General features: G+C 37.9%; 1 protein-coding gene across 3 annotated transcripts in view; it reads right to left on the bottom strand.

Annotated features, from left to right (window-relative positions):
- Window positions 1–481: 481 nt before the first annotated feature.
- The window catches only part of E23 (Early gene at 23), a 133474-nt gene continuing 115117 nt past the window's right edge, over window positions 482–18838 (bottom strand). For all 3 annotated transcript variants that reach the window (XM_071772257.1, XM_071772258.1, XM_071772256.1), the window contains 4 exons: window positions 17142–17349; window positions 15887–16101; window positions 14559–14767; window positions 482–14118 (listed from right to left, as the gene is read on the bottom strand). In XM_071772257.1, coding sequence (XP_071628358.1) covers window positions 13923–14118; window positions 14559–14767; window positions 15887–16101; window positions 17142–17349 — 828 coding nt within the window. In that variant the 3' untranslated portion in view covers window positions 482–13922. The remainder of the gene's footprint in view (window positions 14119–14558; window positions 14768–15886; window positions 16102–17141; window positions 17350–18838) is intronic.

Below are 18838 nucleotides of genomic sequence, written 5' to 3'. Positions count from 1 at the left end.
GATTAGCGCGGGAAGCTGGCAACGTCATAAGAAAATATTTGAAAATATGAGAATAAAAGAATACTTGTACTGACTGTATTTTAATTATAAGACCCGCTATTATACCTAATAATAAATGTTTGTTTTATTTTGTATTGTCGATATCGCGAGAATTACCGCGTTCATGCATTTGAGAGAAATATTTGGAAACATTTTTTTTTTAAGACATATTAGATAATATCAAAGAGCAATTGTATAAATCAAAGATGGCACAAGCATATATAAAAAACGTAACGTCTTTCGTTCTTCTCTTCAATTTAGTCACCTTTTAAAAAATAGCCATAAAAAATTATAATTACTACACTCAATTTTTGTTTATTTTTGAAAATTATTATAAGTAAAAAATTCAGTAGAACATAATGTTCTGGAAACATGGCTCTGAAGATTCCTTTTGGAAGGGAAAGGGTTTGTTGGTCACCAACAATTGACGAGCACAAGTTAGTATTATATAACATCGTTTTATTAGATTTAAATTGAAATTGGTTATAAATTATGGTGATGAATTCGAATACTAGGACTAGGACAGATGGTTTTTCGCTGCTTTGCTCAGTATAATCAATGTTATATTGCATATTATGGTTGTCGAAGAATGAACGCCGTTGCTGAAATTTCTCTCCCGCTTTCTGCCTTCTTTCACACTCTCTCTTTCTCTCTCTCTCTCTTTCTTTTTTCTTTCTCTCAACACATACGCGCGCACACACATACGCACACGCATTTCTCTCTCCGTCCTTCTCTCTCGCTCTCGATTCGATAGAAACAATATTAATCGTTTGTATTAAGCATTTTACGCGCATTAATATAGAACCAACTTTTTCACCGGTCGGCGATCCCTTCTCTTTTCTCTCTATTCCGCATAATCGACGAACTACGGTGTACTCGGAGTCGTCGTGAACGCGCCAAGCACGTTCGGCAGTGCTGCGCACTGGAAATCGGCACTTCACGCTGGCCGATCGTTCCAGGATCGTCGATTCCACGAATCCCGGTGTTCTTTCAACGCATTCTGGATTGGCGCGTGCAATGGGACTTCGATCTGTCTATATACCCTCGGGTACATCCGAGTTTATCTCATCGTTTCCGTAAGTCCAGAAACAATTCTCCTACCTTTCCCATCCCTTCGCGCCTAACGTTTGATTTGAACGGTCGCTTCGATAACGATCGATCGTACTCGCTTTATATATGTATATACGCCGCGAGTCTCGTTTCATGAAACGTATTCGTATACTCACGAAACGCAAACGAGAGCGTCGAAATGAAAACGGTGCTGACGCCACGGATTCCGAGATAAATGACATCCTTTGCTTTACCGTGCGATTGTTTCTCCGGCGCTCCGTTTCCATTTCGAAGTAACACACGGGACTCTTCCACCAAGCTTGTCGTCGGTTGTCGAATTGTAGATGTTTGTGCAGAAAATTCACGCATGTACGCGCAAGTGCAACGAAATCGAAGCGTATAATGCGTGAGCTCAAAACATGGACAATACGAGGCCAATTTATTATTATATTATTATATCATCCTAAATCGTGTAAATGATAATTAAGTTTCTTTTAGACATATATTAATGAATATATAAATTATAATATATATTATATGAAATAATTTATATCAATATATATAATCACACATATATCTGATATACACGCGTGCGCGAGCACATCACACGTGCATATACAGATATTCGAAATTGAATTAACGGTAACGCCTAAAGAATTATTTCGATGGCGGAAGAGTCCCATATTCTCTCTCACAGAGTCGCGAATCCTATACCAGCCGTTTTATGAAATAATAAACGGTTTGACGATTTTGGGACGGCCTCCTCGCGCGGCTTGTGCGAAAGTCTCGCGATCAAAGGCCGGCCCTGTCGCCATCGGGGCGGTCGATGGAGATCTGGTAATAACTCTATCGATATAATGGCAGTGCGTACGCAACGCTAACCCTTTAATCTGCCGTTAACCGCGCCGACAGTCTGTTAACCCTTCGCGTCGAGAAAACGAGTGCCCGCGAGTCAACGCGTTTAATCTTCGTCATGTTGTTTCGCGTTTCAACACACGTACACATCAGGTGCGCTCTTATCGTAAAAATTTCAAAACGCGACGGTTTCGTTTCATGTGTGACGAATAAATTGCTCCATGTTCAAAAATCGATGGACAAAGGGGACAAATCATATGTCGCATCGGTCGTGCGCTTTGGCTTATCCAAAACGTTGCGATGACTCCAAATGTTCAATATTTTTATTACGAGTTCAACGTGATACAAATAAAGACGCCAATATTGCATCGTACTTAATATTTCAGCCGAGCCGAAAATTTTTTTCCCTTTCTCCGCCGTAGATTCCAAAACAGAGAGAACGCCGATCGATTTTATCCAAGCGAACTTCTCGCACGCTGCCTTCTCGCGCTCTCGGGGCGCGGCGCGTTCGGGCTAGGGTTCGTCGTTAACACTAATTAACTAGCGTTAAAATTCCGCAATTAAACTATGGCAGTGTTTCTTAAACCGTGCGTTCCACCGCTCGACTCGACGTGTCCGCCGGCACCTCCGCGGGGCCGCTTTTCGCCAAAAGGTTCTAGAAAAAGTATTTCCTAAAGTTCGAGTTAACTCTTCGCTAGATAAAAATGCGGCCGTAACCGTCCTTACATTACGTGTCGCTCCACCTCGCATTTTACTACGCTATATGTAATTAGATTAATTAATCTTATCGTGTCCCGCGCGTTTGTATCGCGCGTGAATACCGTGACACGTTCGTCTCGCGCGCGTCCTCATCCTCGTGCACGCGCCTCCGATCTCTGCCGCGCGCACGAGAGTCTATTAGAAAAGTCGGTACCGAGATTCGGCAATAAAAAAGCTATCGTTCTGGAAAAGCTTAAGAAACACTGTACTGCGCTCCGTGTGTCGCATATCGTACGTCGCTCTCTCGCATTTTTCTACTGACAAAAATCGCAAGTGGTATCCTGCTTGTGACGAAGTGATTGACGATGTGGTTCCTCGAGGTGAATCGAGTTCGGTACAAAAAAGAGCGGATGCTGAGTAATATACAGTATGATCGAGTTCGAATTCGCGCGCACGCACTCTTGAAACCAACGCACTCTTTAACACGAAATTTACGATTTCGCTGAAGTTGCTACTGCGAGTTGAGCTGACGTTCAGCTGTTTCCGCGCGGGTGTCTTTCCTCAAAATCCGAGTATAATTTACTTACAAAGCGTCGAAAGAAAGTACACATTCCTATAGCACATTTTATGTTTTCAACAATATTTATTTATATATATAGTAATATTAATAATATATTACCATATGCAAAAACAACATAATATCAAATATCAATTACAACATAAAGTATTATATAATTATGACATAGCTGTTGTGTGTATAACACATTATAGTAATATATTGTTAATATTACGAGGCGCTCGCAAAAAAAAAGAGTCATTAAACTGCACAAGATTATTTCTTCTTCAAGTAATTTACGGTCGTTTTCTGAGTAACTTGCCAGTCGTAGAAATTTATCAGTCATCCTTTTTTTTTAATCTACGACTTTCTTTATAGCTATCAGCCCGGATAAGACGTAAACAATTTATTTGTGCATTTTATAATGTTACACAGGCTAAAGGAGGATTGCAATCGACTTTTTCGGTAAAAAAAATGTTTACCAAGGAAAAATCGAATAAAAAAATTATCTTAATGATTCTTGCTAGATGGCATTCTACGGACCAATCTTTCTTTCTTTCTGCATAGAAAAGCACGATGAATTTTTGGTTACTATTGTCAGCGAATGTGCGCTTAGTCGTATAAAGAGACGCGTTTCTCGGACGGCATAAATATTCCCTATATGATGATTCCGTGTGTATTTAACTTAAACAATTAATGTTTTATCCAGTGCGCGATTTGTTACTTCCTGCGATTAGAAAAGTCTTGTTAGAGCAAATGGTGTCGTTAACGTGGCCTATAATTAGCCTGTTTTCGGGTAATCTTTAACACTAAGACCGTAAAAATTCATGTCAAATTTTGGGTATAATTCGAATGAATACTTTGCAGTTCGAATCGAAGTAGCGAGAAGAAGCATAAAAATCATATTACGGTCGCAATTTGATACTATCGTTTGTGCTTGGAGTACCGCTCTATACATATTATATACAGTTTTTCCTATTCAATCAAATTAATCAAACTGTCGAAAGAAAAAACCGGCTATGTACGATGGAAAAAGTTTTACACTCGATCCGGCCTGAAAACTGGTCAAAATTGATCGCAGTAGCAACTTTCGCCTCCGCATGATCTAATGGTAATGCCGGGCTCACAAAATCGGTGTATATATATCGTTTGTATACATATAATTATATATTTATATATATATAACATATTGCCATTATAACAATTACACAGCACAGCCAGCAACTCCGTTTATTTACATTCCTCTCCGTTCTCTATCACCTTATTATTGATATTACTCAATCGTTTCCCGTCTCGTCGCTTATACACGTTCGAGGAAGAACTACGAGTTATATAAATCTTTGCGGTCAACAGGCTCCTTGATTTCAACGATCACGAATAAACGCGCGAAGCGGACATCCCGAGTGTGCAACGACGCATCGGCCGCTAATTTAATGCACGAACGATCGCGTACACTCTGATCTTGCTGCTTTCTCCACTCCTGCCCGTGCTCGGAACGCCACGTGAAATCCTATCGGTATCGCGTGTTAAGGGATTCGTGAGCTTTATCGCGTAGGCCAACAATCGAAATGTACAGGATTATATCAAAGGATTGCGTTTGCGATCTCGTACAGATGGCCACTTACCCGATACGAAAATTTTCACATGGCAGTTCAAGTTTCAAGAACGTGACGTACATTTTCGACTGAGAGTTAGCCACATATGTTATTCAATAAAATTATTCTAATCGTTTAAAAGTCATCCGGCTCTTGTCCAGGGAAAGATAGATCAGAAGCGTAAATCGCGCATGCAATGCTCTCCACCGTTCGACGAAGCTAACGTTTGATTCTCGTTTCTCATTCCCTCTCCTACTCGTCTCGGGTTTCAAACCGAGTGGTATCGCGTACAAGATCAATTTGTACTCGATGGTATGGTAACGTTTGCTTTGAGCAGAAGGCTGTCCACGAAAGTCGCATATAATGCCCCGCTTGATTTTTTTATACCGAGAGGTGCGCGAAACATGAGCGAGATGGACATCCCGATAATCAACGTCTCATGACATAATTGGAAGGTTTGTAAATAAAAACAAATTTGCAACCAATATATCATTTGAAATAAATTTTACTATTTTTAAATTTGCCGATTCTTTTACGAATAATCGCTTTGTATTTTTGATCCACTTTTTTAATAGATCGTGTTTTTTTTAATAATCGCGCTTTTGATCTATTAGTGTCTACTCTTCTCGTGTTTGATCTTCTCATTCCACGCTTATTTGAAATAAAAATATAACAATTATTATTACTGCAAACAAGCACTCATCTTTTGAATTTATGGACGTGATGAATAAAATTAGTATTGCAGATTTTAAATAAACATCTTTCTTAAAAAAAAATTAGCTTCTTACATTTTTGTCTTATAAACAGAATATATAATTATATAGAATAAATATATAACAACTAATAGGTGAAATATTTTGTAATAAATTATCACAAGAGTAAATTTGATATCGAATTTAAATAAGGCTACGCCGCGGAAAACAATGAGTGTCTCCGTCATGCTTGAAATTATGTCACGGTTGGTAATTGGGACATCCACCTTGACATCCATGAGATAAATTGGCTACCCGACAGTCTCTCACATTGCCGAGGCACGTATTACGTGTCGTCGTCAACACACACGCGCACGCATCCGAAAGTACTGGAGGGATGGGGAAGAGATGTGAGGAAAGTCGCGGTAACTACATTCGGCATTTATTAAGCTGTAAATATAGATCCGCACTCAGAACATAACCGCGATACGAAGATATGTAATTGTTATAAACGTAAAACATCGTTCGTAAAAATACGAGGTAACTTCTGCAATTAAAAAGTGCAAATATATGTGAGTTTTTCGCTTAAATTCTGCTGATCTTTTAGTAATGTTACACGATATATTATACCTGTGAATATATTTCACAGTATTATGAGATTTCTTATACAATTTCACATCTCACTTTGTGTGAGCGAAAAGTGAGTATCACGCTGATATAATTTTACAGATAAAAAATTTTGAGTTACAAAGAAATATATATATATATATATCTTCACAAGACACAAAAACATAAGATAGAATCCTAGAACGATCTCCTCAGAATGGCCGAAATATTCTGTGAATACGGAACTCTCCCCCACATTTTATATAATGCATATATATTAAATCCGAGAAATACATAGAAAACGAGATCAAGTAGTGACGAAAACTATTAAAAAATAGTCTGCATCTCAGAAAGTATGGAAAGTATGCGAAGAGATATTAAATTTACCGCTTAATATGTGCCTCATAGCAATGTATCGGTATTAACGCGGGTTTCTGAAAAACGCAGTGCATCTGTGATACATCATTTAGCCTGAAAATGTTCTTTAAAATATCCTCTTCGTTTAGAACACATGTGCAGCTCTCACGTTGCTATGTACAATGATTTTGTCGCGATCATACTGCACAGTTCATAAAAAGCTACGAATTTTTTATGTAATTTGCAATTCTTTGCATATATGAAGCCGATAGTTTTTCATTCCACGCTTTTAAAACGCGTTGGTAAAATTCAACGAGCAACATTACTGAAAGTATTGCGTAAATAAGATATTTCTTACAATTTATTTTTTGATGATTTTAAAGACGAAAGAGAGAAAATTTCAACGTTATATTTTTATCATCAATATAATTATCAACATTGCGAATTTCCTTAAAAGGGATAAATAAAAAATCACAATCGAAGGATAAAGCGAGGGATAGAGTCGAAGAAATGTACAGGCATATCGAATAGATTCCTTCTTAGAAATGGCCTATTAAAATTGACACAAAATAAAAAGAGCTAATACTTTTTCCAAGTTGTGCGAAATATGACACATAAGTCGATAGCATGCACTTGTCTCGAAATAGTTGCGTGTATTATCCAAATACGATAATAGAGTATCAACGGTGATATCGATGACAACGACGTATGATGATAGTGGAGATGTTGCTGATAACGACAGTAATAATTAATAGATAATTAATACTATATAATAATAATAATAATAATAATTAATAGCAATAGTTAGAGTAATAGTTGGAGCAATAACCGCAATAATAATAATTACGACAATATGATAATAATAATAATAATAGTCATAATAAAAAATTATTTTTAATAATAGCAATAGAGTAATAATAAAGTAGCAATAGTATTAGTAATAATAATAATTCTTATTATTACTATAATAATAGTGATATTAACGTTTCGTGGTAAAATAAAAATAACTAGATAACGAGCTATCTTCTAGGTAATAATGCGGATCGTACATCTACTACTCGGGCAACAGGAATAATACTATCAGTTAATTAACGTAATTTCTATAGAAAGAAAATAATAAGATTTTTCTGTTAGTGTATTAACATTACCTTATACATATATATTTGCGTGTATGTATATATGTACAGAAGGGATAGAGTTATATACGTCTGGTTTGCGTCGTGAGGGTAAAATAATATATAATTATATATATACACGTGTGTGCAATGCCGTGTTGGATGTTAACACGTTTATTAACGAGCACCATAAAAAGAACGGTGCTTTTGCCTGTTCACATATATATATATTTTTTTTCATATATATATTTATATATATATAAAGATTTATATATGTGTACAACCGTAATTAAAATTATATATTAAACCTCTTTAGCACATTTACATTACTTGTTTCCGTCGTTCTATATAATACGATACTAATCGAGGATCCACGGCGGCATTGAATTAATCGAACACTTTTGGCATTTCTTTTTAGTCCCGGTATTTTTCTCGTAAGTTTTGTAAAATGAGGACAGTTCCTCGACAAATTGTATGGGCGTGCGTTTGTACGTGCGTTGCGTGCGCACGAAAATGTCTCGGCTCTCATTTTCAATCCGCGCTCGTCTTCGTGTCCGCCAAAGTTTTGCCTATATAATATCGCGGCGATCCTTCCTAACACAAAAAAAAAAAAGTTAAGTCCGTTCCGCGTTGTGACTTTTCGTACGCTGATTCTCAGTCTTCCGTTTAACAACTTCGCAGCACACACTCGCTTTGCGCACTCCAGTCTACATTCTCTCCGCCTTTCTTTCCCCTCCCCCCCCCTCTCTCTCCCTTCCTATCTCTTACCCTTTTCTCTTTGTTCCCAGTCTGTACACTGGCAGTGTGTCTTACAGATCCTTTGGATTTGACTTGGCACAAACAACAGAGTCTTTGTAAAAAAGGCACTATTTTTGTAAAGCGAAATAGTCTTGCTCGAGACACCCTAATTTTATTTTCCGCGAAACACACACAGATCTCTATCGGGTGGAAAGTATTGATGAGGATATAAGTTCAGCGTGCGACCATCGATTTTCATTTATGTAGAGTGATTTTGATCTATCCGTTGAAATTCAACAAACGGTGTACTATCGTGCCTTCATAGAAAAAGTTTGGCTGTGTGATTAGTTGAAATTTGAATTTCTTTCTCTACCACATCGAGAGGGAAATAATTATCGTCGAAATCTCTACAATTTCATAGCTCATCACACGATCTTACAACGTACAAACATGTAAACGCAATTTTAATTTGGGAATCTTTATCCTGCCATTTATTATTATATTCATATAAAAACATCAGTCGTCAGTCTTATAAAGTTTTAGTGCAAAAGCATGTACATTTTTTTTTTGCATATATTCCAAAGTCTGAATTGTGCGAATTATTCGCGGCGAGGAGGATGAAGTATGCGTGGTTGTCATGTTAAGATGAGAATGATCGCATGACTATAAAATGAAGAAGGTTTCGCGGAAAAAAGTAGTTGCTTTACTATAAATCACGATCAGTTTTTCATACACATTATATAGCTATCGTAATATCCAAATTCGCCGATGTCGCGAATAATCGAAAGTCGCTTTTTACTTTCGTAATATTTCATTATACAAACGAGTATATAGATGTTCTAAAAGAATGTATAACAGTAGCAACTTCTTCATATAATTTATATTAAACTTTCATTTCACTAAATAATTTAAAATGTAATTTATCTCAACCAAAATTTAAAGAATATCCACTTTATTGGATAAGTTCAATTGATAAAACTTAAGTATTTGAATTACATTTGAATACAAATATTTGCAAGTTAATTTCAATAAAACATCTTAATTCTATTCAATTCTAATCAGTAATAATAATTCTATAATCAATAAAAGAATTACATGCATCATCTTATTCCTAAAATCAAATTTTCACTATGGAAGAATAGTTTCACTTCCTAATCTAATTGTCGCTATTGATGTACACTTTTCCGAACAGCCATACAGAAGTTGACCATTAAGGTTGTCTTGCAATTATCTATTCTGGTCCGCATGAAAAAACGATGGTGCACTAATGTGCATATGTTAATTTCTGTCGGTTTAAATACGCTCGTCTCTCGATCGTAGTCGCGCATTAATTAGACGCGTGTTCTCCGTCCAACTTTGCGGCATCCAGCAGAAAATGTGAGTCGTGCAATTTATACGGTTCCGAGTGTGAGTAATCGATCACACAGCCCGAGCTCGCTGCTAAAGTTGTAAACGCATACAAATGTCCAGTCGCGCGGATTATTAACAGTCAGTGGTGTACATTGTATAGTAATTGTATATATATATGGATATCAAAATTTTGAAAAGACGTCTACATGATCAAAAAGTGCGTTTTTCTGCGTACGATAGAATAGCGTTGGAGGTGGTAAAGGAAAGAGACTTCCGCTTTTGCATCCTCGACGCACGTCTGCATCTCCTCACGGGAGATATCCGTAGAGAACGATCGTTATAACCGCCTGCAAAAGCGGCGTTACATTCTGTTCGTCGATATTGCGTTCGCTCGATTTTTCGCGTTTGTTCACGGTTTTTTACTAATCGCGGGAATGGAAATAAAATTAATCACTTCGATTCGTGACGATCGATAATGGCGTGTAGAGCTGTTATGCATGTCATCTACTCATCGCTCGATTCGCTCGATCAGTGAACGATGTACGGCTCCGAAATAGCCTTTTCCACTTCGCTTCAACACTAAAACTCATTTCATCGCAAATTTAACGTGAAAATGCGATTGCATTTTTGTTTATATGGAACGTACAGAGATCGTCATCTTAGTGATCCTTCGAAAATTAGCTGTCATTCAACGTTAAATGTGCGATAAAGATAGGAGCGTAAGCTCCTCTTTCTCCGCATATTCTCTCTTTTATTCTGTTTTCTTTCGCACTTTATCTTTCTTTCTCAATTCATTCGCGGCGCATCTCACTCCATCTTGGATTTTACTCTCGCTCTTTCTCTCACTTTCCTTATTTTCATCGAGAGGCTTCGATTCAGACGTTAAAGATATAAAAAGAAGAAACGACAGAGAAATCAACAGACGTTGACACAGCCAAATCTTTGTTTATACAACATTTGCTTCATCATGCTGCTCCCTCTCGGATACGTAACATTGTTCTTCGCGAGAGCCAGTTTAAGATTCCGTGATCATTGCAATATAGTCCCGCCTGATCTTCGGGCTAATCCAAGAGATAAGTCGTTTGAACGTAAAGATTAATTAAAGGAAAAAAATTTGATCGTCTGCAGCTCAACAAGAAACGCTTTCTATCGAGTCGTTTATATTCGCCTCGTGATTTTCAACATTTACGGCCAATTGTCTAATATATACAGCGGCCCCGAATCGTGCTTTGCATAAAATCCAAGGATATCTTAAACCGGCTCGGTTTATCTCGATATTACACGGTGACGTTGTTCCCGCGGCTTTTCTTCCTCCTCTTCCTGTTCTTCTTTGTTCTCTTGCATTCCTCTTGCAGCCTCACGTAATTAGGAAGCAATGATCCTCGTCGTACACGAACCCTCTCTTCCCGCCCTGCCCTCTTCTTCTCGCCTCGTTTACCAAACTCAATGAACACTTGGTGGATATTGCGTTTATTGGTGTACTGGACGATTCTCCGTGATCGTGACTCGCGGCATCGAGGTCCTTTGGCGAGTGCGGCGAATTCGAAACGTTCATTTCCTGACTAACTGATCTATCGTTTATCGTATAAGGAGATCGGCGATACCGGGTTAATAAAAGCGAAAGCGAGCTATCGATCGTAACGGCAACGAGATTGTGTAGACAGATATGCATCGATCATATTCGTCTTTAACTTGGTTAAAATCAGAGATTCACCATACTTGCGGCGATCCTACTTGGCCACTGGAGTCGTCCAGTTCACTGTCCTTACAATATTATTACTCGCTGATTGGCTGACATGCGTTACAATCGCAGACGGATATACATGTCCTCCGCATGTATAACTGCAATAATCTAATCTAATTTATCTTATTTATAACAAACACTGGCTTTCCGTGACTGTGTAACTCGGGAGAGGAAAGGAGTATAACAACACACTACGATATCAGTGTTAACGAAATGGATTCACGCGAATATAATCTTAAATGCGATTCCCTTACTGAGCGTAATATATCGTCCTTTTTCGCGTGCATGTACAAAAAATACAGCGCGTCTCGTTCAGTCCGTTAAAAATGTACATGCGAGAATAATAATAATAATATTATTATAATAATAGCAATAATAAAAATTAAAATAATTAGAGTAATTATTACGCGATAATAATAGTAATAATAATTGGAATAATAATACTTAGCGTCGCGTTATTATTACTATCATTATCATTATGTATACGCATATATAAGTGTGTCTGCGGGTATGTATGTATATAAGAATGAAATGTTTATTTCATCCATATATACATAAGCAGTATCTCCTTCGCTTCCTCTCTCTCTCTCTTTCTCTCACAAATATACACAACACACGTTCTCTATGTACAAAGAGTAAACAATGAAATATTACACCGCTCATTAATTTCGAATTCCTATTCTCATAACGAGTAATATCACGGAGATATATAAGAGAAATCAACAAATTTTATAATCGACATAGTCCTTTATTTTTATCGCCGCCACGTTCGTCGTGAATAGCGTGCAAACTTTTCGAAGGTGTAGCATCGCGCGATCTGCACACGCGCGTTTATCGCGTATCGTCGCGAACAAGATACCAATCAATCCTTTCGGCAGAAAAGCGTTTCCGCTAGCCGGGCATGAATAATAGCACGTAGCTACTAAACGTGCGCCAGAGAATTTCGTGTATTTTTAAGGATATAATAATGTTTTCATGTATTCCTCGAAGTATCTAGTGAACATTTCGCGGCGGGTGACTATAGGCATCCTTCATACCAAAAAGATTAAAAATCGACAATCTTTTGAAAATTTGCGTGATTGCCGACACTTAGACAATTAGCGTATAATATAATATTATTTTTGTATTATTATTTTGGATTATTCATAAAAATGAACGTACATCTTCGATTTTATTTAAAATTACGTTTTGTTATTTTCATTGTTATCGCCCATATATATTTGATTATAGATATGAGTGATAATTATGGAAATAAATATAGTTTTACGACTACATATGTGATGTTACCGCCGTAGATAGGCATCTGTATACAATAATAAATTATAAAAATAAATTACATCTGTATAATAATAAAATATAAATTAATACTACATTATAAGCTAATTGTTCACATATTTATGTAGACGGTCGAAAAATTTATATTAACAGTCTGTAATGCCGAGACTTTTCTATCACTTTCAAATCTTAGAATCTCCATTGACAATCACGCAAATTTACCCAGGGTCGATAGTGTTTAATAGTATCTCGTTGGTGGAACAATATATCGATATAACACGATATATATGTATATACTTATTTCCTCCACCCTGTCAACTTTAGAATCAGCAGTATAATCTTTCATCTATGTCTTAATTACAGCGTCTCGATAGTAAAAAGGTAGTAAGTAATGATAGAAACAGTAGCATTACTCTTATCGGTATCAACAAACATTAACGTAGCAATTGTGACGGTAATAAAAGTAAAAAAAAAGAGATAAGACGTCGTGATGGATCGCTTACAAATATGTTTAAGAATCTAAACCTACCGTCCGCGTGTACGCGCATATGTATGTTAATATATATGTATATCTCTCTATGTATGTATAAAGGTTCATCGCCATCGTACAAATTTTCAGTCTGCTTCGGCGACACCGCGTCAAATTTTTCTACTATTATACCCTTCTTGCCGCAAACAACGAGAAAACAACGATGTCCCGTGTTCGTTCACGCTATTGACATTCATGAACACGCGCTGGCACACCTCTCTTTCGAATCACACGCATTCGCGCTCTTTATGTGTGTAAAGTCTCTCAACATTTACTATATATATATGTATATATGCATACCACACATATATATAAGTATACATATATTTATATATACGTATACGTACATATGTATGTTTGTATGCATATGTAGAGTTCTCGCCAAGTCTGCTGCAGGTCTCGCATTTTATGTCGCATTGCTCGATACATGCCGCCGGGAAAAGTGAAAACGCTCGCATTCGCGTTATAACCGTTCACGCCGCTCCCCCGTGTTTTCAAGCTAGATAGAAAAACTTTACAGACGTTTGACAGCTCGACGGGAGAAAATTCTCCCGGGGGACGACGTCGGGACGCGCGGCCGTTTTTTATTCCCCGACAAAAGGCGAGACACCACGACAGCGACGACGACGGTTTGCTATAATACTCTATGTAGTAACAAAACTGAAGATCCGCGAAGAGTCGTGTCGAGAATTTGCGTGCTACTTGCGTGTCTCCCAACACGCTCATTTTGGTACACGGTAATAACGCAGAACGAGGTAGCCCAGAGTCCGGAAAACGATTAGGAACGCCAGTAGCACCGCCGTGTTCGCCCACAATGGTAGACCAGAACCTTTGACCCCGCCTTGGCTCTCCAAAATCGCGGAAACAGGTATCGTCGTGCCGTTTCTGCACTCGGCGAATTTACTTGGCTGAGAGCATCTGTCATACAAAAGATTATTTGCTCGATTAGTATAGCTTAGGAGGGGATTTTTCATTTATTTATATTAGGATTTAATAATCCATGATTTACATTATTCAATCAATACTCAATTGACTCAAGATCAAAACTTCAATTGCGCATATCTACATTTTATTACATTTTAATTTTAATTTTTATGTTTCTCCTGTACTTAAATATTCTTCTTTGGAAAAAGAATAATTTTCTTGTAAATTCTACGTGTTGTCGTTAAATTATTATTTCTGAAATTTTTGTTATTTACAGATGTTTGCATCTGATTCGTTCAATTTTTTTCTCGGTTTTTTATTCGAAAGTGAATCTTGAACTTTTTAGTAACTGTTCGTTTGCTCGAGATAAAATTTTGTTATCAACCGCGATATGAAAAGACAGACGTGACAATAAACAAAAGATATAGTCTTACGCGATCGGTTCGCCGACGCCGAACTCCAGAATCTGCATATTCTGATAGGCATAATGCATCATGCTGATGTATCTGGCCCACGCCAGCCATGGTGGGACCGACGTCGCCAAATAACCGCCTAGGAGCTGCGTCGAGAGTGTGTAGAGCGCAGACACGGTGATGCCCACCTGCAGATCTTCGCAGCAGGCGCCCACGAAGAATCCGACACTCTGTGAAACATCGATGAAATTGAAGAGCTGGACGCAATAAAGTCGACTTATGTCGCGAACGGTTGAATAACCGGCCACCTCTCTCAACCTGGTCGATAGCTTTCAAGAATGGCCGATAGATATATTATACTCTCGTGCATTTTCATGCAAATTTCCAATCTCGGCTCGAGATAAGCTGAGAGCGCTTTAAAGCGCATATATATTTAATGCTCTTTAATAATGTAAAAATAGTAATGAAACACGGTTGCGCGATTCTCAGTTACATGTATTACTTTCAACAAAATGACTATTAAATATTTCATTGTGTGTGAAGAATAGATATTGCTTATACTACATTTATAGGTTTCAAATCAGAGTAATTCTTGCATTTATGTTGAGCTTCGATATCTAGGTAACGTTACATTAAATTGATAAATAGCTTCTTTTTATCAGATTACTTTTTACGAGTGATAAATATCTATTTTTTTTTAATTGTCCAATTTGATTATAATTTGATTTTTTTGTGAAAGTGACGATAAATAAAATTGTTCTTATTTACTTTCCTTCTTCGCCCCGAATTTTTAAATTTAAAAAATATAAAACAACAGAATCTTCATTTTTATTGATTATAATTATACATAATTAGTTGATTATAATTATTGATTATAATTATATATAAAGTATTTAGGGTTAAAATTAAATGTTTTATCGTTTTTCCATGAGCAATAAATTGAAAAAATTATCTGATTGACCGATATTACGATGAGAAAATTATATTACGTCCAGAGGGTTAATTATATAATTATCGGAAGGATAGTCGTTAGCGGATTTCAGTTCAATCCGATATCCGAACGTTGCTCGAATCAATATTGATGTCATCATATTGATACATGTCAATAAAAATCTGACATTTGCTAATCTCTGTGTAGAATTATCTTGCGTAGTGTATTTAGCTATCATGCAACGAATTTGAATTCACAATCAGTTCGACGTGATTTTGAACGGAATAATTTGATACGTAAGTCAATCAGAATCAAAATCCTATTATACTGAATCAAAGTTTTTGTTTCGAAATGACATAAACGGGCCATTTGTCCAATATCCTAACATTGGCTAACGATCGAATAGGAAATTGCGTACCTGTGCGACTACAGTGTTGAGCAGCAAGAACGCGAGCAGTGTGATGAAGACCGCTATATTATGGAAGCCCAACATCGGGTAACTAATTATATGGTAGACTGCGGGCAGCGTTATCGTCAGCGGCAGCTCGCCCACCATCTTCGCCAGGTAGTAGGCCGAGAGCCGATAGGATCCTGACATGCGTTCCTTGTTGATCACCTCGCGCTCCGGGGGAACTGGAAGAACGTCGCGCGTTATTTTCAGAATCATCCCCGCGCCCAAATTCATGCAGAGTGGACGTCGCTTATGACGGGCCGGGGGTGATGTTAAAATTGGTTTTACAGCCAGTCCATCAGGAGCGAAACGTTTCTCTCTCGCGTTTAACGTTTCGCTTTGGACTGTGTCTCGCTTGCCGCGAAATGGCAGACTGTAAAATGATAAGGATTTTTCGTGGGTCTACTTTTGAAGAAGTTACACGATACGATAGTCAATGCGCTCCCGCGTTTTATTTCTTCTGTTTTCCGCTCAACTCTGGATTTCCGAATCTCAAAGTCGCGGTATCACGATTTGTCTAATTATAAGATCTGATTAAATTTGATACAGATCATAATACATGCGCGTTCCATCTAGTGTCTCAATTCATCAATATTATATATACTAGTATGATTTTAAGTCTATTTGCAAAAGAAAAAGGACGTATATCTGTTTTATCTTATAGATTTATGTCTGCGCACTAGCTATCAGAGAAATATGAATTTAAGGACCTCTATCACCGAACACATATTAGGTCACGGCATGCCACACGTGCTAACATTCTTGATTGAACATTCTCCGGTCTTTTGCGACAAAAAAGTAAGCCTTACTGAATGGTTGATTGAGCACATTAATGGCCGCTAAAGTCCAATTACCCAATCAATTTCATCTGCTTTTTCAAACATTTCGAAATAAAATTGAAATTAATTAAAAAGCTCCGAGGGAATAAATGTTATTTGTCGAAAAAGAGAGCTTTTATAATCGCACGCACTTTGAGCTTAATTCGCAAATAAACGCTTTTAACTGTCAATTTAGAATCTACGCAATTACATTCCCGTATAATTAAAATTTATTTTGTTGGCTCGCCGCAAATTTGATAGATCGTAACTTCGTTTCGTCCAAGTGTCTAATTAATGCAGGTATTGTCGAGATAATCAGTCTAGCCTCAGCACAATGGATACCTCGCCTTTGTGACGGAATTTCGGCGTTACAAGCGCGCAAATGAGAATTAAATTCAACTCACAGCTAGTGAGCGCTCCAAAATGTGCAAAAAGCATCCAGTACGTGTTGCTGAAGAACATCCACCCCTGGATATCGTGAATGGCTGCTTCAGTTCTGGGAAGACCGAGCCATAAAAGCCCAGTTAGAAGCCCGAGAGCTACCGTTTGCAGCCAGTGAAGACGCGACAACATTCGTGGTCGTGCCTCTTGAAAATTTCTTTCCGATAATACCTGAAATCAAAGGAACAACACTTCGTTTGTACAAATGGGCTACAGCTTCCTGTAGAGCCTGGTTGCAATTTGCACCAACTCGCTAATAAATTAAAGCTCTTATTTGTGTGACTTTGATCGTGTGCATAAAAGTTCTCAGCAAAAGCTCAGTATTAAATTACGTATATATAATGTAAAAAAAAAAGAAAAAAAATTGAAACAGTTTTTTTTCTAGTGAAAGTTGGAAAGTTAAGAAAAGATCACTGCGTCAGTGCTTCTTCCTGAGCATCCGATGCGTTTTTTCGGTTACGTGGACGATTATTTCACGATACATCGATTTTATAATAATACGCGTCAGGTTAATACCTTCGGAACGACTCGATTATATCAGCGTCCGTGAGAAAATAGAACGCAAAGTTTCACAATGCTGGGTCTCGAAGGCCTTTTTAAACAATAACTGTGGTACATACAGAGTGTACTCGGACACATCGCGCGAAAGGTTGGTTTTCGGTCGATGTTACTTATTGTTTTACGATAGTCCAGGTCAACGAACAAAGAGAACGAAATTTATGTTCCGTGTCTCCTAGTTCAATAATAATCGCTAATAGAGAATATTGGACCTTGAACGCTTTTGTCTTTCTCTCCCTATCGGTCTTTCTTTCTCACGACGACGGGAGGTGGTGCATGGAGCCGGCTACTGGTAGGCCGCGAAGAACGCGTGGTTCTGCCAAGTAAAAGTGATGCAAGTGACGCGACGTTCGTATTCGTACGTTAAGCGCGATTACAAACGGGCATACCGGTCGCGCGGTAATTATCCGGATATGGCGAATCGTGCAAACGCGTCCCAGTTCTTCTCCTCTATGCCCGGCCGCCCGGTCTTCTTCTTTCCCGCGACGTTTATGCACGCGGCCCTCCCCTTTCCCTACCCTACCTCGTGCGCGTGCGATTCTCGGCGATGTCGCGATCCACCTACGACGCGATCGTTATGACGCGTCCTCCGCGAATAGGTAAACCGGTACACATTAGTCTAGATGCATTCGTTAATCGGCGCTCGCGATGAACAACACACAGGGCATGCTGATTCTCTTCTTTCTTTCGCGGTGGACGCGGCGGTGCGTCATATCTGACACGAAGAATTAGTCTGACTGCATAGCGGTTACCCTTTCATCCGTTGCGAAGGATACACTTTGGAAATTATGAACAATTACGTTGGAATGGTCGCTTGGAACGTCCAAGACCTACTACGCCAGTTTCCAGATATTAAGGCTCAAAATAAAAATAAGATGTTCAAGAATCAGACGTTGTTCTTGCGTCATAAATAATCCAGAATCAAAAGGTTTCGATGAGTTAAGTTTCAAAACGTGACTAGAGAAGAAAATATCGTTTTCCAATTATAATTTTTCTTTCCTGTAAAAAAGACGACTTGTTGACTCTATCTGTTCATATTAATATATTAATATTTTTGTGTCTTATATTTAATGATATGCAACAATAATAATACTGTGATATT

This window comes from Temnothorax longispinosus, chromosome 3 (genome assembly GCF_030848805.1).
Source record: "Temnothorax longispinosus isolate EJ_2023e chromosome 3, Tlon_JGU_v1, whole genome shotgun sequence".
NCBI lineage: Eukaryota > Metazoa > Arthropoda > Insecta > Hymenoptera > Formicidae > Temnothorax > Temnothorax longispinosus.
This window is presented reverse-complemented; position numbering and strand designations above follow the sequence as displayed.